The sequence below is a fragment of the Eriocheir sinensis genome, chromosome 57, assembly GCF_024679095.1.
Source record: "Eriocheir sinensis breed Jianghai 21 chromosome 57, ASM2467909v1, whole genome shotgun sequence".
In the NCBI taxonomy this organism is placed as follows: domain Eukaryota; kingdom Metazoa; phylum Arthropoda; class Malacostraca; order Decapoda; family Varunidae; genus Eriocheir; species Eriocheir sinensis.
The window spans coordinates 4773047-4796298 of record NC_066565.1 but is presented as its reverse complement, the minus strand read 5'-3'; the positions used below and the strand labels follow the sequence as shown (position 1 = coordinate 4796298).

Sequence of the window (23252 nt, the reverse complement as noted above, 5' to 3'; positions counted from 1 at the left end):
TGGTCTGCGAAAATCACATGACCTTTGAGAGCCCCCGATAGGTCAATATGGACGAAAGAAAGAAAAAAAGAGAACAAGATTATAGAAGGAAGGAAGGATGGATGAAGAAGGGAGAAGATGGGTAACTATGAGAAACTTGATAAATGATTGACGAAGAGAGATTAGAAAGAAAGAAAATGATGGGAACAAGATGATAAAGAAGGAAGGAAGGATGGATGAAGAAGGGAGAAGATGGGTAACTATGAGGAACTTGATAAATGATTGACGAAGAGAGATTAGAAAGAAAGAAAATGATGGGAACAAGATGATAAAGAAGGAAGGAAGGATGGGTGAAGAAGGGAGAAGATGGGTAACTATGAGGAACTTGATAAATGATTGACGAAGAGAGATTAGAAAGAAAGAAAATGATGGGAACAAGATGATAAAGAAGGAAGGAAGGATGGATGAAGAAGGGAGAAGATGGCTAACTATGAGGAACTTGATAAATGATTGACGAAGAGAAATTAGAAAGAAAGAAAATAATGAAACACGAGAAATTGGATAAATGGATTGACGAAGAGAAATTAGGAAGAAAGAAAACTCTGAAAAGGAAATAAAGAAAAGAGAAAAAGGAAAAAAATCAAAAGAGAATGTAATGAGATAATGAAAAAGAGGAATGAAAGAAAAACACAAATGAGAATGAAAATAGATGTGAATGAAAAGAGAAGGAAAAGAGTTAGAAAAAGCCTTGCCATAGAAGAATAAAGAAAGAAAAGTAAATGCAATAACTACTACTACATCTACTACTACTACTACTACTACTACTACTACTACTACTACTACTACTACTAGAAAACAAAAAATAAAAGATGGAGACCTGGAGAAAAGTGAAAAAAAAACAAGAAGGAGGAGGAGGAGGAGGAGGAAGAGGAGGGACGGGGGGGAGTGGGGGATGAAGGAAGAAAGGAAAAAAAGAGAAAAAGAAAGAAAATGGAGGAAACAAAAAACAAAATAGTGAGATAAAGAAGGAGGAGGAGGAGGAGGAGGGATGGAGGTACTGGGAGAATTAATAATAATAATAATAATAATAATAATAAAAGAAGGCTTATAACAATCTGAAATAGAACGCAAAAGAACTTATAATAAAACGAAATGCAAATATAAAGAAGAAGAGAGGGAGAAGAGTTAGAGACGCAGACAGTAGAGGAAAAAGGAAGGAAAGAAAAATTAAATAAAGAAAAAAAGATAAATTATAGAAGAAATAATTAGCAACGGAGAGGAGAAAAAGAAAAGGAAGGGAAAAGAGAAAGTTGAAAAAAAGAGGAAAGAAGAATTAAATAAAGAAAAAAAGAAGAGTTATAGAAGAAATAATTAGCAACGGAGAGGAGAAAAAGAAAAGGAAGGAAAAAGAGAAAGATGAAAGCTGAAAAAAAGAGGAAAAAGGGAAGGAAAGAAGAATTAAATAAAGAAAAAAAAGAAGAGTTATAGAAGAAATAATTAGCAACGGAGGAGAAAAAGAAAAGGAAGGAAAAGAAAGTTGAAAAAAGAGGAAAAAAAGTAAGGAAAGAAGAATTAAATAAAGAAAAAAAGAAAAGTTATAGAAGAAATAATTAGCAACGGAGAGGAGGAAAAGAAAAGGAAGGAAAAAGAGAAAGTTGAAAAAAAGGAAAAAAGTAAGGAAAGAAGAATTAAATAAAGAAAAAAAGAAAAGTTATAGAAGAAATAATTAGCAACGGAGAGGAGAAAAAGAAAAGGAAGGAAAAAGAGAAAGTTGAAAAAAAGAGGAAAAAAGTAAGGAAAGAAGAATTAAATAAAAAAAAAAAGAGTTATAGAAGAAATAATTAGCAACGGAGGAGAAAAAGAAGAGGAAGGAAAAAGAGAAAGTTGAAAAAAAGAGGAAAAAAGTAAGGAAAAAAGAATTAAATAAAGAAAAAAAGAAAAGTTATCGAAGAAATAATTAGCAACAGAGGAGGAAAAGAAAAGGAAGGAAAAAGAGAAAGCTGAAAAAAAGAGGAAAAAAGTAAGGAAAGAAGAATTAAAAAAAAAGAAGAGTTATAGAAGAAATAATTAGCAACGGAGGAGAAAAAGAAAAGGAAGGAAAAAGAGAAAGTTGAAAAAAAGGAAAAAAGGAAGGAAAGAAGAATTAAATAAAGAAAAAAAAGAAAAGTTATAGAAGAAATAATTAGCAACGGAGAGGAGAAAAAGAAAAGGAAGGAAAAAGAGAAAGTTGAAAAAAAGAGGAAAAAAGTAAGGAAAGAAAAATTAAATAAAGAAAAAAAAAAGAAAAGTTATAGAAGAAATAATTAGCAACAGAGGAGAAAAAGAAAAGAAAGGAAAAAGAGAAAGTTGAAAAAAGGAAAAAAGGAAGGAAAGAAGAATTAAATAAAGAAAAAAATGGAGAGTTATAGAAGAAATAATTAGCAACGGAGGAGAAAAAGAAAAGGAAGGAAAAAGGAGAAAGTTGAAAGCTGAAATAAAGAGGAAAAAAGTAAGGAAAGAAGAATTAAATAAAGAAAAAAATAAAAGTTATCGAAGAAATAATTAGCAACGGAGGAGAAAAAGAAAAGGAAGGAAAAAGAAAAAAAAGGAGAAATTTGAAAAGTGAGAGAATAAGTGCAATTACCAATAATGATTAAAAAAAAAGTATAGTTTGTTTGATATTACTGAGATAAAATAGAACTGAAGGAAACAACAACAAAAAACAACAAAAAAAAAAACACTAAAAGACGGAAAATATTACCAGGAACCAGAATAAAAAAATAAAGTTAACGAGCTTGACAAGTGTAATAATGAAAGGTTTGGTTGTCACGATGTTACTGAGATTAAATAACACTGAAGGAAACGAAAAAAAGAAAACATTACAGGATGGAGAATGTCACCAGAAACCAGAGTAAAAGTTGATGAGCTTCACAAGTGTAATAATGAAAGGTTTGTTTTTTATGATGTTACTGAGATTAAATAACACTGAAAGGAACGAAAAAATAAAAGCATTAAAGGATGGAGAATGTCACCAGAAACCAGAGTAAAAGTTGATGAGCTTGACAACTGTAATAATGAAAGGTTTGGTTGTCATGATGTTACTGAGATTAAATAACACTGAAAGAAACGAAAAAAAGAAAACATTACAGGATGGAGAATGTCACCAGAAACCAGAGTAAAAGTTGATGAGCTTGACAACTGTAATAATGAAAGGTTTGGTTGTCACGATGTTACTGAGATTAAATAACACTGAAAGAAACGAAAAAAAAAGCATTAAAAGATGGAGAAAGTTGATGAGCTTGACAACTGTAATGATGAAAGGTTTGGTGTTTACGATATTATTGAGCACAAATATAATGAAAATAGACAATGATGAAAGGTTTGGTGTTTGCGATATTATTGAGCAGAAATAGAATGAAAATAGACAATGATAAAAGGTTTGGTGTTTACGATATTATTGAGCAGAAATAGAATGAAAATAGACAATGATAAAAGGTTTGGTGTTTGCGATATTATTGAGCAGAAATAGAGTGAAAATAGACAATGATAAAAGGTTTGGTGTTTGCGATATTATTGAGCAGAAATAGAATGAAAATAGACGCAGAATGTAAAGATACCAACGAAATATTAAGGGAAATGAAAAAATAATATAAATAAATGGTGAAAAAAAACTAAGAATTTGTAGAAAACTAAGCAAAGGAAAAAAAAGAAGAAAAAAAACATGAAATTTCTTTGACTTGAAAATTAACGCAAAATGAATAATAATAAGAAAAAAAAGAGAAAAAAAGATACAATAGAATAACGATAATAGATAAATAATAATAATAATAATAATAATAATAATAATAATAATAAACAAGTGAATATACAAGAAAATAAATGATAAAGAGAATAAGAAAAAAATAATGGATTGATTAGAAAAAGAAAAAAAAAAAAATTACGGTGTTCTGCTTAAGATCAACACACACACACACACACACACACACACACACACACACACACACACACACACACACACACACACTAAGGGGAGATATCCAGAAATTTGTTATTGAAGGTTGGGCTAGAATATTTTTATTTTATTTTATTTTATTTATTTATTTATTTTTTTTTTTTTTGTGTGTGTGTGTGTGTGTGCAATAACACCATACACACGAATTTATATACTTGTAGATTAGTCAGAATGGAGTATTTGCCTTTCCTTTGTCTTTAAAACGCGCTTTCAAGGTGTTTATGTGCATGGTGTGTGTGTGTGTGTGTGTGTGTGTGTGTGTGTGTGTACCAGTAACCTAGAGCTACACTTCATCGACCTACACACACACACACACACACACACACACACACACACAGGTGCTTCTGAGAATATTATGATTTTTGTGAGTTTGTGTGTGTGTGTGTGTGTGTGTGTGTGTGTGTGTGTGTGTGTGTGTGTGTGTGTGTGTGTGTGTGAATGTGTGTGTGTGTGTGTGTGTGTGTGTGTGTGTGCTGTTGTGTGTGTGTGTGTGTGTGTGTGTGTGTGTGTGTGTGTGTGTGTGTGTGTGTGTGTGTGTGTGTGTGTGTGTAAGCATGTATATTTGTTTGTATATTTGTGTGTGTGTGTGTGTGTGTGTGCGTGCGTGACAAGTGTGAGCGGAAATAATGCATGTGGGTTAATAATGGAAAGGCGCACACACACACACACACACACACACACATACACACACACACACACACACACACACACACACACACACACACACACACACACACACACACTAAAAATCAAATGTTTATCACGACCGTAAACATTTTGTGCTAATGTTTATTGAATTGTTAGAGAGAGAGAGAGAGAGAGAGAGAGAGAGAGAGAGAGAGAGAGAGAGAGAGTCGTTGCTAGGAGACTCCAGAATGTTTATATTGCTAGTACTAGAGCCTTATATCGACCTCTCTCTCTCTCTCTCTCTCTCTCTCTCGGTGGAATTAGGGTGTTGTGAAAAAGTTTGCGGTCACTAGAGAGAGAGAGAGAGAGAGAGAGAGAGAGAGAGAGAGAGAGAGAGAGAGAGAGAGAGAGAGAGGGAGAGACTTATAATGCATCTTTTCTTCTTTTCTCTATCCCATCCCTTTCGTTGCCTTCCCTTCCCATCACTTTTTCGTCCCTTCCCTTTTTCTGTTTTTTTATTCTTCTCTTCCCTTCCTTTCCTTCGCTTCCCTTCCCCTCCCTTCCATTCCCATGTCTTGGCTTCCCTTCCCTTCCCTTTCCTTCTTATCCCCTCCCTTCCCTTCCCTTCCCTTCCCTTCTTATCCCCTTCCTTCCCTTCCCTTCCTATCCCTTCCCTTCCCTTCCCTTCCCATCCCTTCCCTTCCCTTCCCTTCCCTTCTTATCCCCTCCCTTCCCTTCCCTTCCCATCCCATCTCTTCCCTTCCCTTCCCTCCCCATCCCTATCTATCCCAACCCTTCCATTCCCTTCCTGTCCCCTTGTCTCTCATTCGCTTCATATCCCTGTCCCTTCCCCTGCCTTTCCTTCCCATCACTTCGCTTCCCTTCCCTTCCCTTCCTCACCCTCTCCTTCCCATCACTTTCCTTCCCATCTCTTCCCTTCCCTACCCACCTTCCTCTTCCTTGTCAATACCATTCGCATACCATCCCTTTCCTTCCCTTTCCTTACCTACCCTTTCCTTCCCTTCTCTTCCCTTCCTCACCCTCTCCTTCCCATCACTTTCCTTCCCATCTCTTCCCTTCCCTCCCCTCCTTCCTCTTCCTTGTCAATACCATTCGCATACCATCCCTTCCCTTCCCATCCTGTCCCGTCCCTCTCCATCCCATCCCATCCCTTCCCTTCCCTTCCCGCCCCTCCCCATGACTACAAGGAAGGGCGCCGTGAACTACAGTGTCCAAAGGTCCTGCGGTATCTGAAAAGGTCACTCCTAAATCATTCAGTCAACGATGCGTCATACTTTTAGGAAATAGACGAAGGGTGGAATAGAGGGAAGGAGGAGGAGGAAGAAGAAGAAGAAGAAGAAGAAGAAGAAGAAAGGATGGCGAAGACGAGGAAGAGGATAAGGAAATGAAGGACTAAGAAAAATGAAAAGTGGAAGGAAGAGTGGAATGAAAAGTGGAACGAGAGAAAGACTGATTAAGCTTGTGGACTTTTGGTGGAGGTGGGGTTAGGAGGGGTGCTCTCTCTCTCTCTCCTGCATTCCTTTTCTTGTATTTCATCAGCTTAAAATTCATCTAACTTCTTGATTTTTCATTTTTAAGTCTATCTATCTGTCTATCTATCTATCTATCTATCTCTCTACACACATATACATACATACATAACATTTTAATCTGTATCTGTCTATTGATCTATCTCTGTCTGTCTATCTATTTAGTTTTCTTTCTATCTCTGTATCTATCCATCCATCAATCTTTATATCTATCTATCAATCCGTCTGTCTATCTCTCTGTCTGTCAATCTATTTAGTTGTCTTTCTATTTCTATATCTATCCATCCATCAATCTTTATATCTATCTATCAATCCGTCTGTCTATCTCTGTGTCTGTTAATCTATTTAGTTATTATTCTATATATATCTATCTATCCATCCATTAATCTTTATATCTATCTATCAATCCGTCTGTCTATTTAGTTATTTTTCTATCTGTATATCTATCCATCCATCAATCTTTATATCTATCTATCAATCCGTCTGTCTATTTAGTTATTTTTCTATCTGTATATCTATCCATCCATCAATCTTTATATCTATCTATCAATCCGTCTGTCTATTTAGTTATTTTTCTATCTGTATATCTATCCATCCATCAATCTTTATATCTATCTATCAATCCGTCTGTCTATTTAGTTATTTTTCTATCTATATATCTATCCATCCATCAATCTTTATATCTATCTATCAATCCGTCTGTCTATCTCTCTGTCTATCCAATCTTTACCTCACTTTTTGGACACTCCTTTAACTTCTATTCAGGAGCAGTAAGTAGCGGGCTTTTTTTTTTCTTCTTTTTTTTTCTTTACGCCCTTGAACTGTCTCCTTAGCGGTAAAAAAAACAAAAAACAAAAACAAAAAAAAAAACATGGCGCCCACAATTATCGAAGACTTTGAATTGGAAGTCCTTGAATTAGTGGAAGAAAGAAGTCGAAATGTCCGCAAACGCAGCATCACCACCTCCACCACCTCCACCACCATCACCACCACCTCCACCACCACCACGCTCAACAACAACAACAACAACCACCATCTCCTCCACCACAATAATAACTACCACCAATACCACCTCTCTCGATCGGCCACCTCCACCAGCAACAGCGCCAGGTTGAAGGAGAAGGTGGTGGAGGGGTGGGTGGAGACGCTCAATGCCTCCAATCTCCCGCATTCTAAGAGTCTCCCCCCCGACAAGCCGCCCAAGTTGGCAGCCTCCTTTCCATCTTCTTCGTCCGCTAAGGGAGTGAAGCCCCAACGCCCGTTTTCTATCTATGCGAGACTCTTTAATTTGTTCTCGGTTTCGACGTCATCACAGGAACATGGTGAGTGGGAGGAGTGAGTGAGTGAAAGATATAGATTTATTTATTTATTTATTTATTTATTATTTACATTAGAGGATACAGCTCAAGGGCAATAAAAAGTCCAAAAAAAAAAAGCCCGCTACTCGCTGTTCGCTGTTATTCAAGTGTATTTATGTATTCTTTTTCTTGTACAAAACACTGAATAAAGCAACATGGTGAGTGGGAGGAGTGAGTGAGTGAAAGATATAGATTTATTTATTTATTTATTTATTTATTATTTACATTAGAGGATACAGCTCAAGGGCAATAAAAAGTCCGAAAAAAAAAAAGCCCGCTACTCGCTGTTCGCTGTTATTCAAGTGTATTTATGTATTCTTTTTCTTGTACAAAACACTGAATAAACAAGAGAATCAGAATATGAAAATACGTTATTGGAGGCTGTTAACTTGTTCTCCGTTTAGACGTCATCACAGGAACATGGTGAGTGGGAGAGGTTAATGAGCTTGACAAGTGTAGGTTAATGATGAAAGGTATGTTTTTTATGATATTATTGAGCAGAAATACAATGAAATTAGACGCAGAATGTGAAAATACCAACGAGTGAGTGAGTGAGTGAAAGATAGACAGATAGAGATGGTATTCAAGTGTATTTATGTATTCTTTTTCTTGTACAAAACACTGAATAAACAAGAGAATCAATATGAAAATACGTCATGCGAGGCTGTTTAACTTGTTCTCGGTTTAGACATAGGAGAGGTTAATGAGCTTGACAAGTGTAGGCTAATGATAGAAGGTTTGTTTTTTATGATATTATTGAGTGGAAATAGAATGAAATTAGACGCAGAATGTGAAAATACCAACGAGTGAATGAGTGAGTGAAAGATAGACAGATATAATAGAAATGTTATTCAAGTGTGTGTGTATATTCTTTTTCTTGTGTGCACTGAATAAACAACAGAATCAGAATACGAAAATACGTTATGCGAGGCTGTTTAATTTGTTCTTGGTATCGAGGTCGTCACAGCAACATGGTGAGTGGGAGAGGGAGTGAGTGAGTGAGCGAAAGAGACAGACGGATGGTACTCAAGTGTGTGTATGTATTCTTTTTATTGTGTGCACTGAATAAACAACAGCATCAGAATATGAAAATACGTTCATATTTTATACAACTGCGGCCAGGCGCGAAAAGCTGGTTGACTGCCGGGGCCCATACTTATAAAGAATTTAGGCGTTTGACTCACGTCTCGCCTCAGAGGTGAGTGTGCACCCTAGCCGGGGGTCCAGCCTCCACGGGGAGTGGGGAATGTAAAATTGCTAACAACGGCGAGATCAGTTATTTCATATGAAAATTAATGGGTAAGAATACCTTAAAATGGTGAAAGTATTGAATAGAAGTACATTATATCCATTATAATAGGGTTTTGTAAGACTATAGTGAGCGTTTGAATGTAAAACGATTTGATGAGGCACGCTGGCTGTCTGGCAACACCCGGCAATGTTTACAGTTGAAGGTCGCTGCCTCAGACGAAGACCCAGCTAGGATTTATGCCTGCCTCGGACCAACTTTAGCTACTCGCGCCGCGTCACAGATGAACACCCAGGATATAGGGCTCCACAGGGCCTGTTTGGGCTCTTAAGACGAGCCTGAGACAAAGTGTTAGCTTTATAAGTATGGGCCCTGATTTGCTTGCCATTCTACATTCTGGGTGTGGGTGCTCTTCCCCAGTCACTGTAGGCAAAGTATGCTGGGTCTGGGTGTGCTTGGGAAGGGCCGTTACTTGTGTTTCTTGGGACAGACACGTGAAGGTTCTGTTCCTCTCCAAGCGCGAAAAGCTGGTTGACGGCTTGATTTGCTTGCCATTCTACATTCTGGGTGTGGGTGCGCTTCCCCAGTCACTGTAGGCAAAGTGTGCTGGGTCTGGGTGTGGTTGGGAAGGGCCGTTACTTGTGTTTCTTGGGACCGACACGTGAAGGTTCTGTTCCGCTTCAATCTCACCACTTTTTACATTCGCTTCCCATGATTTTCGTCTCCATGGCTGTGACTACTGGGATGGAGTGTTGCCTTGTCCTTCAGCCTATTCATGCATGGGTGTCTGTCTACCTTTTTCGATGTATGTGCAGGCATGTTCCTCGCATTATAGTCAATCCAGGAGGAACTGGCGGTTTGTGGGGATTCTGCGGGGGTCTTTCCTTCCGTACCACGCTGCCACATCTCGTCTCCAGTTGTGGGATTTGGGTCAAGGTTTAAGTGGACAACCATTAGCCTCCATTCTCTCTCTCTCTCTCTCTCTCTCTCTCTCTCTCTCTCGCATTAGCGTATCACATTCAAACTTCCGTTGCCAGATTATCGTACTCAGCATAGTATTTACCGGTGTTTGACGCCTAACTCTTGGCAAGAAACATCAGGAATTAACTATTTTAACGATAATTATAAGTGAATCTCCTTTTTGGGGTCCACGAGGCAGTTTTTGGGTCGGAAGTCGGTAAAAATAAGAGGCTGAGTAAGACAATCTGGCAACGTTGCGTCACGTGATACGATCGTGCGTCTGGCAGCAGCCCGCGCCTTGTTGTGGGTATCAGATTCATTACTTATGCATATTTTCTCTTGCGAAAAAACAGGTAACGTCGCTTGTGACTTTGTGAACTCTCATATTTATCTATTTACGTATATTTCATGGAGGCATAACTTACATGACGAGTATTACTTTCAATTTAACTTGGGACAGGGATTTTGTGAGCGCTTATTAATCCACAAATTCACTCTTTTGTAAATCAGAAACCATTGAAATATTACCAGAGCGTGTATGAATATATTACAAACATACGTACATACTTTGGTTTAACCCAATAATGAGTAAGTGACGAGGAAGAGAGAGAAAAATACTTTGGAAGAGAGAGAGAGAGAGAGAGAGAGAGAGAGAGAGAGAGAGAGAGAGAGAGAGAGAGAGAGTGTACTGTAGGACATGGGAATATAATGAAAAGGAAGGAAATGACGAGAAATAATGAAAGAAAAAATAACACTGTGAAAGAGAAGAAAGAAGGATAAGAAAAGAAGAAGCAAAACTATGATAAACTTGTGTACAATGAAATGGGCACAAGTTATGGAGGGAAGGGGCACACATTTTAAGGTGACAAAATACAAGAAAAGGAAGTAGAGAGAGAGAGAGAGAGAGAGAGAGAGAGAGAGAGAGAGAGAGAGAGAGAGAGAGAGAGAGATGAACGATATTTACACGAATTTCTCTCTGTCACTAGTGGCGTCTCTCAGGGCTCGGTTCTTGGCCCAGTGCTCTTCATTATTTACATCAACGACGTGGATGTTGGACTCAATAACCGCATTAGTAAATTTGCAGACGACACAAAGATTGGCAACTCGGTTCTCACTGACGAAGACAGGCAAAGCCTCCAAGAGGATTTGCACAAAATTTCAGCTTGGTCGGATAGATGGGAGATGCCCTTTAACGTAGACAAGTGCCAGGTCCTTCAAGTTGGAACGAGGAATAAGAAGTTCGAATACGAAATGCGCGGCGTTAAACTCAAAAGCGTTCAATGCGTCAAAGACTTGGGGGTCAAAATCGCGTCAAACCTCAAATTCTCACAGCAATGCATCGATGCAGCAAATAAAGCGAACAGAATGATGGGCTTCATTAAAAGAAACTTTGTATTCAAGAATAAAGATGTAATACTCCCGCTCTACAACAGTTTAGTCAGACCCCACTTGGAATATGCGGTACAGTTTTGGTCTCCCCACCATGCAAAGGATATTGCTAAATTAGAAGGTGTTCAGCGTCGGGCAACGAAAATGATCCCTTCCTTGCGCAACAAATCCTACGAAGAAAGGCTTTCTACCCTTAACATGTTCTCTCTTGAGAAACGTCGCCTCCGAGGAAAACTGATCGAATGTTTTAAAATACTTAATGGTTTCACGAATGTAGACAGATCAACATTGTTTATGATCGATGACACTTTGCGCACGAGGAACAATGGCGTAAAACTCAGATGTAGACAAGTAAATTCAGACTGCACCAAATTTTTCTTCACCAACGTTGTAGTGCGAGAATGGAATAAGCTTCCACCGTCAGTGGTCCAGTGTAACACGATTAGACTCCTTCAAAAATAAGCTCGACCGTCACTTCCTTCAACTTAATATCAACTAGAGTAGAAATGCAACGTTTTGGAGTCTTCTGATTAATGTAAAATCACTTAGGTTTAAGGACAGACCACCAAGTCTGGACCATGGGGTCTGTGTGGTCTGATTTTCTATGTAAATCTCTCTCTCTCTCTCTCTCTCTCTCTCTCTCTCTCTCTCTCTCTCTCATTGATTTTGCGTCTTATTTTATGATTCTATTTTCACGTATTGGAGATTTTTTTATATATATTTTTTCGGAAAGCATCGTTCATTTGCAATGTGTGAGTGATTTTCGATTTGTGTGTGTGTGTGTGTGTGTGTGTGTGTGAGTGTGTGTGGGTGTGTTTGGGTGTAAGAGAGAGAGAGAGAGAGAGAGAGAGAGAGAGAGAGAGAGAGAGAGAGAGAGAGAGAGAGAGAGAGAGAGAGAGAGAGAGAGAGAGAGAGAGAGAGAGAGAGATTTACATAGATTTACATAGATATTCAGACCACACAGACCCGAGAGAGAGAGAGAGAGAGAGAGAGAGAGAGAGAGAGAGAGAGAGAGAGAGAGAGAGATTTTTACATAGATTTACATAGATATTCAGACCACACAGACCCTATCGCCCAGACTATATAGGGGGTATGTCATTGAACCTAAGTGAAATTATATGAAATCAAATCCCACCATGACTTTACTTTAGTGAATATTAAGTTGAAGGAAGTGTCGATCAAGCTTGTTTTTAAAGGAGTCAGTCGTGTTACACTGGACTACAGGAGGCGGGAGTTTATTCCATTATCGCACTACAATGTTGGCGAAGAAAAATTTGGCGCAGTCTGAATTTGCTTGTTGACGTTGGAATTTCGTGGCATTATATCTCGCTCGGAACGTGTCGCCGATCATAAAGAAGGTGGAATTTGTCCGCCTTCGCATAACCGTTGAATATTTTGAGGCATTCGATCAGTTTTCCTAGGAGGTGAGAGAGAGAGAGAGAGAGAGAGAGAGAGAGAGAGAGAGAGAGACCCAGCGGCGGGCCGTTGCCCGCTCATCGACATATTTGTAATAAATTGCACTATGCAAGATGTTATCACAAAGAAAAAAAAAAAAAAGAGAAAAAAAAACAGTAAAAGATCTTCATATATTCCAAGCTTATAAGGAAGTAAAGAAGAAAATGATGAAATAATGGACGAAAATAAAGCTAATGAAGGAAGAATAACTAGCAAGGGAATGATGTAGGGAAAATAGGGTGAAAAAAATAGGCAAAAAGAAAAAAGTAAAGGTTCAGTATAGCTCCGGCGCCTTAATTTTGGTCTATTTTCTTCCAAACCTTCACAAAACCCTTTGTATACATATAATACATTAGTAAAAAGTGGCGGACAAATACCGCCACCTGTTTTGGGGTGCTTAGCGATGGTGGTAGGCAGGGGAAAGGCATATACATACATTTGTTTTGGTGGCGGCGGCCGACATAGGGAGGTGAGCAGTGTTGCCAACGATCCGGTTAGCGTTGGTACGCTAGGTTAGCGTTGGTACGCTAGGTTAGCGTTGGTACGCTTAGTTAGCGATTAGCCCACGCAGGCGGTGGCCGAACTGGTAGCGTACTCACATGACGCGCGTGATGACGACGCACCCTACCACCCACACACTTTCGGATTTTCAGTCCGAGTGGCTGAGTGGCTTAAACCCTACCCACAGAAAGAAGACCACCACCTAGACTCTAGAGGAGAAGCCGCAAGCCAAGAAAGAACGAACGAGGGGGGGCATGCATGAATACAAGGAAGACCACTCATATAACTCGCCTGCGCCAGAACGGGCTGGGCCGACCATCAGGCCCCACCAGGAAGATGCCTACCGGCGCAACAGGCAACGACGTAAAAAAAAAAAAAAATGTGAGACCAAGTCCACCACGCGTTTTTTACATTTTTTTTATATATTTAGAACATGCACCTCTACCTAATACTATACCCGGCCCAAACCTTCACAAAACCCTTCGTATACATATAATACATTAGTGTAAAGTGGCGGACAAATGCCCCCCAACAATAATATTCACGAAAGCGTCGCCTTCTCTGGTGCTGGCCGCGGTGACGGGGGTGCCGCCGCCGCAAAATTTAAATGCCACCTAGGTACCGTGTTCTAAAGAAGAAGAAAAAAATTACCACGCGTGGTGGACCTGGTCTTACATGCGTGGGCTAATCGCTAACTAAGCGTACCATCGCTAACCTAGCGTACCATCGCTAACCGGATCGCTGGCAACACTGCTCACCTCCCAGTGGCTGCCGCCATCACGAAAACAAGTGTTTGTATGTGCCTGTTTACCACCATCGCTAACCAGCCTAAAACAGGTGGCATTTGTCCGACACTTCATACAAATGTATTATATGTATACAAAGGGTTTTGTGAAGGTTTTGAGGAAAATCGAGCAATATCAACGCGCCGGAGTTTTACTGAACCTTTACCAAAAAAGAAAAGGTAAGGAAAAGAAAAAAAAGTAGATACAAGAAAAACTGGATAAAGAAGAGACTAATAATCTTAAAGAAGAGAGACAGAGGGATAATAAAAAAAAGGAAAATAGGACGAAATAATTAAAATAGATTACAAAGGAAAAATTGTGCAAAGGAAAATAAGGGAAGAATAGAAAAAAATACCAAGACCACCACCACCACCACCACCAACAACAACAACAACAACAACACCACCACCATCACCACCAACCACTATTGCCGGTTCACCCAAGTCTGAAGTGAGCATTATCGCGCAACGGCAACCTGCAAGCGCACGGCGTGTCCGATTTCATGGGTACTGATTGTGTGCTTGGCTACGCATTGTAAACAGTCGTCGGCGTCAATAATGTGCAGGCAGCAATAACAAATACTGTCACTTATTGTCGATTGAGTTAAAAATATAAGTAATGTCACAATTAGATGTTTTGTTAATTTACAAGATCGCTGATTATGACCATTAACCGTGTAGCAGCGACGGGCCAAATTGGTGGCTTTACCGTGTAGCAGCGACGGGCCAAATTTGTGGCTTTACCGTGTAGCAGCGACGGGCCAAATTTGTGGTTTTACCGTGTAGCAGCGACGGGTCAAATTTGTGGCTTTACCGTGTAGCAGCGACGGGCCAAATTTGTGGCTTTACCGTGTAGCAGCGACGGGTCAAATTTGTGGCTTTACCGTGTAGCAGCGACGGGTCAAATTTGTGGCTTTACCGTGTAGCAGCGACGGGCCAAATTTGTGGCTTTACCGTGTAGCAGCGACGGGTCAAATTTGTGGCTTTACCGTGTAGCAGCGACGGGCCAAATTTGTGGCTTTACCGTGTAGCAGCGACGGGCCAAATTTGTGGCTTTACCGTGTAGCAGCGACGGGCCAAATTTGTGGCTTTACCGTGTAGCAGCGACGGGCCAAATTTGTGGCTTTACCGTGTACCAGCAATGGGCCAAATTTGTGGCTTTACCGTGTACCAGCGACGGGCCACATTTTTGCCATGATATAAACCCCCCAAAATAGATGATGCATAAACTGATCACAAATGCGTTGATATATATTATGAAATGGTTTGCGTGAGTGATGATTTTTCTCATTTTTCTCGCTTAGAGGGACCATTAAGAAACATGATCCCCGCAGCTACCAGGTTAAGCAGTCTTGAAGCTGTCCCACCACCGAGAAAAAATAGCAGGCTTTATATTGACAAAACAGCTACTTGCGGCATTACTAATTAACTCTTCTCCCGAAATTGACCTCTCTTTCGGCCACCTCTTTAGATTCTTTTTTGGGAGCAGCGAGTAGCGGGCTTTTGTTGTTGTTGTTTCCTTTTTTTGTGCCCTTGAGTTGTCTCCTTTGTTGTGAAAAAAAATATATATAATTGACGGTATTTATTGTTGGTGCCTGCATATTTTCGACACTGACGGGTGTTTACTATGTGTAGGCTAGCATATCAGTATCCACGAAATCAAGCGCGTCGTGCAGCTGCAGGGTGCCGTTGCGCGATAATGCACACTTCAGACTCGGGTGAACTGACATACCAGTGATACCACCGTGACCAATGCTCTCACCACCACCACCACACCACCACCTCCACCACCACTACCACCATCACTCATCACCACCCACACACATACCACTATCTCCATCGCCACTACTCACTACCACCACCACCACCACCATTTGCATTCTTAATAGAGGCATTGTTGCTTCCATTGACAAAAGTGGTCAATAGTGTGTTATACAACGTTATTTATACTGTTACTGACGTCACTTGAGAAGAAGGAGGAGGAGGAGGAGGAGGAGGAAGCACATCTGTAATTCATTTATGAGGATACGCCCACATAGTTCAAGGAAGAAGGGAGGAAGAGGGAAGGAAAGGAAAGGAAGAGGGGGAAAAGGAAGGGAATGGAGGAAGGAAATGAAGGAGGGAGAGAGGAGAGAATGGAAGAGAAGGGAAGGGAGGAAGGAAATGAAGGAGGGAGAAAGGAAAGAAAAGGAAAAAAGGAAGGGAAGGGAGGAAGGAAATGAAGGAGGGAGAGAGGAGAGAATGGAAGAGAAAGGAAAGGAAAGGAAAAAAAGGAAGGGAAGGGAGGGAGAAAGGAGAGAATAGAAGAGAAAGGGAAGGAAAGGAAAGGAAGGGAAAAAGGAGAGAATGGAAGAGAAGGGAAGGAAAGGAAAAAAAGAAAGGAGAAGTAGAGAAAAAGGGAAGGGAGGAAGGAAATGAAGGAGGGAGAAAGGAGAGAATGGAAGAGAAAGAATATATGAGAGAAAAGGAAGAAAAGAAGAAAAGGGAAAGGAAAAAAAACATGAAAATAGAAGGAAGAAATAAAGAAAAATGAAAAAAAACAAAGGAAAAAAGGAGTTAAGAAGTTAGAAAAGTTAAGAAAAGAAATGAAAGGAAAGGAACGAAAGTTAAGAACATAAGAACATAAGAACGTAGGAGTCTGCAAGAGGCCGGTAGTCCTGTACGAGGCAGCTCCTTTGACCCTAAGCTCCCGTGTATCTAACCCCACCTAATATCGCTGTACATGAATTTATCTAATCTATTTTTGAATGTGACAATTGTATTGGCACTCACCACATGACTGCTAAGCCTATTCCACTCATCCACCACCCTGTTAATAAACCAATTTTTGCCTATGTCCCTGTTGAATCTGAATTTATCCAGTTTAAACCCATTGCTTCGTGTCCTACCCGGTTCTCTTACCAGCAAAACCTTATGAATGTCTCCCTTATTAAAGCCCTTCATCCATTTATAAACCTCGATCATGTCTCCACGCACCCTTCGCCTTTCTTGAGAATGCAAGTTTAACTATTTGAGTCTTTCCTCGTATGGCAAGTTTCTCAACCCCTGAACCCCTGATAGAGAAAGGAGAGAATGGAAGTTGAAGGGGAAGAAAGGAAGACAAGAGAAAGGGAAGACAGTAGAAGAAAGGAAAAAGAAAAGGATAATTGAAAGAACATAAGAACGTAAGGAGTCTTCAAGGGGCCGGTTGGTCTATACAAGGCAGCTCCTGTGAACCTAACCCCACCTAACCTCACCATCCATGAACTTATCTAACCTCTTCTTGAATGTGTCTATCGTATTGGCACTCACCACATGACTGCCAGGCCTGTTCCACTCACCCACCACTCTGTTAGTATTGGCACTCACTCACCACATGACTGCCAGGCCTGTTCCACTCATCCACCACTCTGTTAGTATTGGCACTCACTCACCACATGACTGCCAGGCCTGTTCCACTCACCCACCACTCTGTTAGTATTGGCACTCACTCACCACATGACTGCCAGGCCTGTTCCACTCACCCACCACTCTGTTAGTATTGGCACTCACCACATGACTGCCAGGCCTGTTCCACTCACCCACCACTCTGTTAGTATTGGCACTCACTCACCACATGACTGCCAGGCCTGTTCCACTCATCCACCACTCTGTTAGTATTGGCACTCACCACATGACTGCCAGGCCTGTTCCACTCATCCACCACTCTGTTAGTATTGGCACTCACTCACCACATGACTGCCAGGCCTGTTCCACTCATCCACCACTCTGTTAGTATTGGCACTCACTCACCACATGACTGCCAGGCCTGTTCCACTCATCCACCACTCTGTTAGTAAACCAGGTCTTGCCTATGTCCATGTTGAAATAGAGAGAGAAAAGGAGAAAAGGAAGAAAGAAGAGAGAAAAAACAAAAGTAGAAGGGAGGAATAGAGAGAAAGGAAAAGAAACAGACGGATGAAGGAAAGAAGAAAAGGGAAGGGTTGAAGAAAGGAGGGAAGGAAAAAAGGAAGAGAAGAAAGAAAACAATAGAGAAAAAGGTATAAAAAGTAGGGAATGAGAAGAGATAAGGAGAGAAAGAGAATAAAGGAAGGAAGATAGAAAAAGAGAGACGAAAGAGAGGGAAAGGAGAGAATAAACGAAGGAAGAAAAAAAGGAGAAAGAGGGAAGTAGGGAGGAAAGAAAGAAGGTAAAGAAGAATGGAGGAAAGGGAGAGAGAGAAAGGTGTGATAAATAAGGGAGGAGGAGGAAGAAGAGGAGGAGGAGGAAGAGGGATTTTATTGTTCTCATAAGTGATAACAGAAAACCTCTTGGTCTTCCTCCTCCTCCTCCTCCTCCTCTTCTTCTGTGTTGCTTTTATTACTTTCTTGTCCTTCATTCTCTCTCTCTCTCTCTCTCTCTCTCTCTCTCAATTAGCATTTTTCTTCTCGAGTTTTAATATCGCACACACACACACACACACACACACACACACACACACACACACACACACACACACACACACACACACACACACACACACACACATTTTCTTTTTTCTTTTTCCTTCCTTCGTTTCTTTCTTTATCCTCCTCCTCCTTTTCGTCCCCTTTCCTTCATTTCCTCCTTCCTTCCTTCCTTCCTTCCTTCCTTCCTTCCTTCCTTCTTCTTCATCCTTCCTTCATTTTCCTTCCTTCCTTCCTTGCTTCTTCATCCCTTCCTTCCTCGTTCATCCCTTCCTTCCTTCCTTCCTTCCTTCCTTCCTTCTTCATCCCTTCCTTCCTTCCTTCCTTGCTTTTTCATCCTTTCCTTCCTTGTTCATCCCTTCCTTCCTTCCTTCCTTCCTTGCTTCTTCATCCCTTCCTTCCTTGTTCATCCCTTCCTTCCTTCCTTCCTTCCTTCTTCATCCCTTCCTCTCATCCATTCTTCCTCTCTCCCTCTTTTCTCTCCCCTACACACACACACACACACACACACACACACACACAGGGTCGGGCCTCTGTTGTGGTAACACTGGCACCTCCCACAACAAAGGCTCCCATTGGTCCACTGCTCGTGACGTCATGAGTGCGTTCAAGGCGAAAAAATGATGATGACGATGATGATGATAAGTAAGAGGAGAAGGGATAAAGGAAGAAAGAAGGAAAGAGAAGGAGGGAAGAAAGAACGAAAGAACATAAGAAAGATAGAATGAATGAAGGAAGGAGAGAAAGGAGGAAAGGAAGGAAAGAAAGAGACAGAAAAAGCATAGAAGAATAGGAGGGGGAATACAGAGAAATTGAAAGAAACTAGAAGAATGAAGGAAATGGGAAGTGAAGGAAAGAAATAACGAAGAAATGAGACAGAAAGAGGAATGGAGAAAAGAAAAAAGGAGGGAGAGAAAAGTAGGGGTAAAGAAGGAAGGAGAGAAGGAAGGGAAGGAAGGAAAAGAATAGAGAAGGGAAAGGGAAGGGAAGGAAACGAAAGGAAAGGAGAGGAAAGGAAGGGAAGGGAAAGGAGAGGAGAGGAAAGGAAAGGAAAGGAAGGGAAAGGAAAGGAAAGGAAAGGAAGGGAAGAGAAAGGAAAGTAAGGGAAGGGAAGGGAAAGAAGGAAGGAAGGGAGAGAAAAAATGATGATGATAAATAAAGGAAGAAAGAAAGAGAAGGAAGGAAGGAAGGAAGGAAGGAAGGAAGGGAGAGTAAGGGAAGGGAAAGAAGGAAGGAAGGGAGAGAAAAAAATGATGAAAATGATGATGATAAATAAAGGAAGAAAGAGAAGGAAGGAAGGAAGGAAGGAAAGGAGAGTAAGGGAAGGGAAAAGAAAGAAGAAAGAAAGGAAGAAAGGGAAAGAAGGAAGTTATAACAGATTGATAAGAGAAAGAAGGAATGAAAGAAGGAATGAGATGGATGAACGAAGGAATAGAAGGAAGGAAGGAAGGAAGGAAGGAATGAGATGGATGAACGAAGGAATAGAAGGAAGGAAGGAAGGAAAGAAGGAAGGGAGGGAATGGGATTGTTACTCTTCTTGTTGTTATTTTTATTATTGTTGTTTTTATTCGGTAAGTGTGAGATATTATTTTCATATTTAAAAAAAAAACGTGAATTTATTGGATTTTTGTTTTTATTGTGTCGAATTTATTTGTTTTCTCTCTCTCTCTCTCTCTCTCTCTCTCTCTCTCTCTCCTTCACCTTCCCCTTTTCCTCTCATTTTTCTCCTTCCTCTCTTCCTCCTCCTCCTCCTCCTCCTCCTCCTCCTCCTCCTCCTCTTCCATTCATTTCATCTTCCTTCCCATTTTCTTATTTTCCTCCTTCCTCTCCTCCTCCTCCTCCTCCTCCTCTTCTATTTATTTCATCTTCCTTCCCCTTTTCTTATTTTCCTCCTTCGCCTCCTCCTCCTCTTCCATCTCCTCCTCCTCCTCCTCCTCCTCCTCCTCCTCCTCGAAAAAAAAGCGAATTATTACGCCATAGATTTTTATCGCCTGTTTTATTTATTTATTTATTTGTTTATATTTTTCTCTACCTGTTTGTTATATTACTGCAGATATTGACCCCACACACACCCTTGCTCTCTCTCTCTCTCTCTCTCTCTCTCTCTCTCTCTCTCTCTCTCTCTCTCTCTCGAATAATCTTAAGTGCTCTTCCCTCTAATGGGTGAGAGAGAGAGAGAGAGAGAGAGAGAGAGAGAGAGTTAAAGATAATTCTTCGTCTGCAATCTTCTTTTTTTTTTTTACTTCTGTTGTTATCTAAATTATTGTTATTATTATTGTTATTGTTATTATTATTGGTGGTAGTAGTAGTAGTAGTAGTAGTAGGAGGAGGAGGAGGAGTAGCATGTAGTAGTAATAGTAGTAGTAGTAGTAGTAGTAGTGGTAATAGTGGTAGTAGTAGTAGTAGTAGTAGTAGTAGTAGTAGTAGTAGTAGTAGTAGTAGTGGTAATAGTAGTAGTAGTAGTAGTAGTAGTAGTAGTAGTAGTAGTAGTAGTAGTAGTAGTAGTAGTAGTAGTAGTAGTAGTGTTGGTAGTAGTAGTAGTAGTGGTAATAGTAGTGGTAGTAGTAGTAGTAGTAGTAATAGTAGTAGTAGTAGTAGGAGAGGAGGAGGAGGAGGAGGAGAATGGAGTAGTAGTTGTAATAGTAGTAGTAGTAGTAGTAGTTGTTGTTGTTATAGGTGTTGTGGCAGCCGTGAATTATAACCTTGGGCCTCATAGGTGATAAGCTTGCTCAGGTAATATTATAAATCTTGTGTGTGTGTGTGTGTGTGTGTGTGTGTGTGTGTGTGTTCCCTATATTTATCCGTGTCAGTCTTTATCATTCCTTCCTTCTCACGTTTCTTCTTCATTCATTCATTTTTTTTTCCTCCTTTCCTTTGTTATTTTCTTTGTTATTTGCTTTGTGTTTTCATTTCTTCCGTTGCTTTTATCTTTTCTCTTTATCTTTTCCTTTGTTTATCTCTATTCCTTTACTAATTTTATTTTATTTTTATTTTATTTTTGCTTTTTGTCTCCTTTTTGTCCTTTTTTTTTTTGCCTCGTATTTCTCTCTCTCTCTCTCTCTCTCTCTCTCTCTCTCTCTCTCTCTCTCTCTCTCTCTCTCTCTCTCTCTCTCACACACACACACACACACACACACACACACAGTCATATCATTCTCTCATTCTCGCGCACCCTCGCCGGGCTGCGCAAGGAGGTAGCGGGGTGGTTGTCGTTCTTAAAATGCGCAGTACACTCACTACATGTTTTATTATTCCCTGGGTCGATGCTCTCTCTCTCTCTCTCTCTCTCTCTCTCTCTCTCTCTCCACTTTTTCCTCCACTGTTTCGTCTCATTTTCTTTTTTTCTTCTTTTTTTTCGTCCTGTCTAATGTCTATCAATAATTATAATCGTCTGTTCTAACGTCTATTGAAAGTTTTACGCCGTTTATACTTTCCTTAACTCTTTGATAATTTAGTTAACTTCAATGACTTTTTACTACCTCAATATCGCTCGTCATTTGTTTCTTTATTCACGGCGTTTATATTCTAACCCTTCATTCTAACGTCTATTGAAAGTTTTAGTCCGTTTATACTTTTCTTAAACTCTTCCATTATTCAGTTATTTATCAGTGACTTTACAACCTCAATATCGCTTGTCGTTTGTTTCTTTATTCTCGGTATTTATATTCTAACCCTTTATTGTAACGTCTATTGAAACCTTTAGTCCGTTTATACTTTCCTTTCTCTAACTCCTCCATTATTCAGTTACTTATCAATGACTTTTTTCACAACCATAATACCGCTCGTCATTTGTTTCTTTATTCACGGCGTTTATATTCTAAGCCTTTATTCTAACGTTTATTGAAACCTTTACGCCGTTTATACTTTCCTTTCTCTAACTCTTCCATTATTCAGTTACTTATCAATGACTTTTTTTACAACCATAATATCGCTCGTCATTTGTTTCTTTATTCTCGGTATTTATATTCTAAGCCTTTATTCTAACGTCTATTGAAACCTTTAGTCCGTTTATACTTTCCTTTCTCTAACTCTTCCATTATTCAGTTACTTATCAATGACTTTTTTTACAACCATAATATCGTTCGTCATTTGTTTCTTTATTCTCGGTATTTATATTCTAAGCCTTTATTCTAACGTCTATTGAAACCTTTACGCCGTTTATACTTTCCTTTCTCTAACTCTTCCATTATTCAGTTACTTATCAATGACTTTTTTTACAACCTCAATATCGCTCGTCATTTGTTTCTTTATTCTCGGTATTTATATTCTAACCCTTTATTGTAACGTCTATTGAAACCTTTAGTCCGTTTATAATTTTCTTTAACTCTTCGATTATTCAGTTATTTATCAGTGACTTTACAACCATAATATCGCTCGTCATTTGTTTCTTTATTCACGGTGTTTATGTTCTAACTGTTTATTGTAACGTCTATTGAAACCTTTAATCCATTTTTATATATATTTTTTTTTGTTTCGTTTATCAAGTTTATCATCCACTTTGTTTTTTTTGCTTCGATGTTATTAGTTATTATTTTTATTTTCTTCTTCTTCTTCTTCCTTCCTTCCTTCCTTCCTTCCTTCTTCCCCTTCTTAGTCTTGTAATTCATATTTTTTTCTTTTTTTCTGCTCTTCTTCTTCTTCTTCGTCTTCTTTTTTCTTCTACTTGTTGTTGTTGTTGTTCTTCTTCTTCTTCTTCTTCTTCCTTCTATTGGTCGTTTTATTTCTCATTTTTTTCTTTATTTTTTCTTCTTCCTGAAATTTTCTCTTGTTTTCATCCTTGTTTGTTTGTTTATTGTTTTGTTTTGTTGTGTTTGGCGTACATTGTTGCATACTCGATCGAACACACACACACACACACACACACACACACACACACACACACACACACACACACACACACAAACACACGCACACCTTTCGTTCTCTTTTCTTCCTCTTCCTTCCTTTACTGTCTTCTTCTTTTCCTCCTTTCTCTCTTCTTCACT

At 39.6% G+C, this 23252-nt stretch overlaps 1 protein-coding gene and 2 long non-coding RNA genes across 9 annotated transcripts in view; all 3 read left to right on the top strand.

Moving 5' to 3' along the window:
* LOC126984664 (phospholipid-transporting ATPase ID-like) overlaps window positions 1-23252 on the top strand; it is a 199204-nt gene that overhangs the window by 74018 nt on the left and 101934 nt on the right. For 2 of the 6 annotated variants that reach the window (XM_050838544.1, XM_050838541.1), the window contains exon 1: window positions 7004-7469. The exons of the other annotated variants lie outside the window; for them this stretch is intronic. In XM_050838544.1, the coding sequence (XP_050694501.1) occupies window positions 7019-7469 (451 nt within the window). In that variant the 5' untranslated portion in view covers window positions 7004-7018. Of the gene's footprint in view, window positions 1-7003; window positions 7470-23252 lie in introns of those variants that run through there. 6 annotated transcript variants of the gene reach the window in all.
* Window positions 1799-4033, top strand: LOC126984673 (uncharacterized). Of its 2 annotated transcripts, none has more exons than XR_007737365.1 (3): window positions 1799-3279; window positions 3338-3453; window positions 3512-4033. It is a non-coding gene; the product is annotated as an uncharacterized LOC126984673 (long non-coding RNA). The 2 variants fall into 2 exon arrangements; XR_007737366.1 differs by having other exon boundaries at window positions 1799-3337; window positions 3396-3453.
* Window positions 7732-9710, top strand: LOC126984676 (uncharacterized). Its single transcript, XR_007737370.1, has 3 exons — window positions 7732-7964; window positions 8228-9254; window positions 9422-9710. It is a non-coding gene; the product is annotated as an uncharacterized LOC126984676 (long non-coding RNA).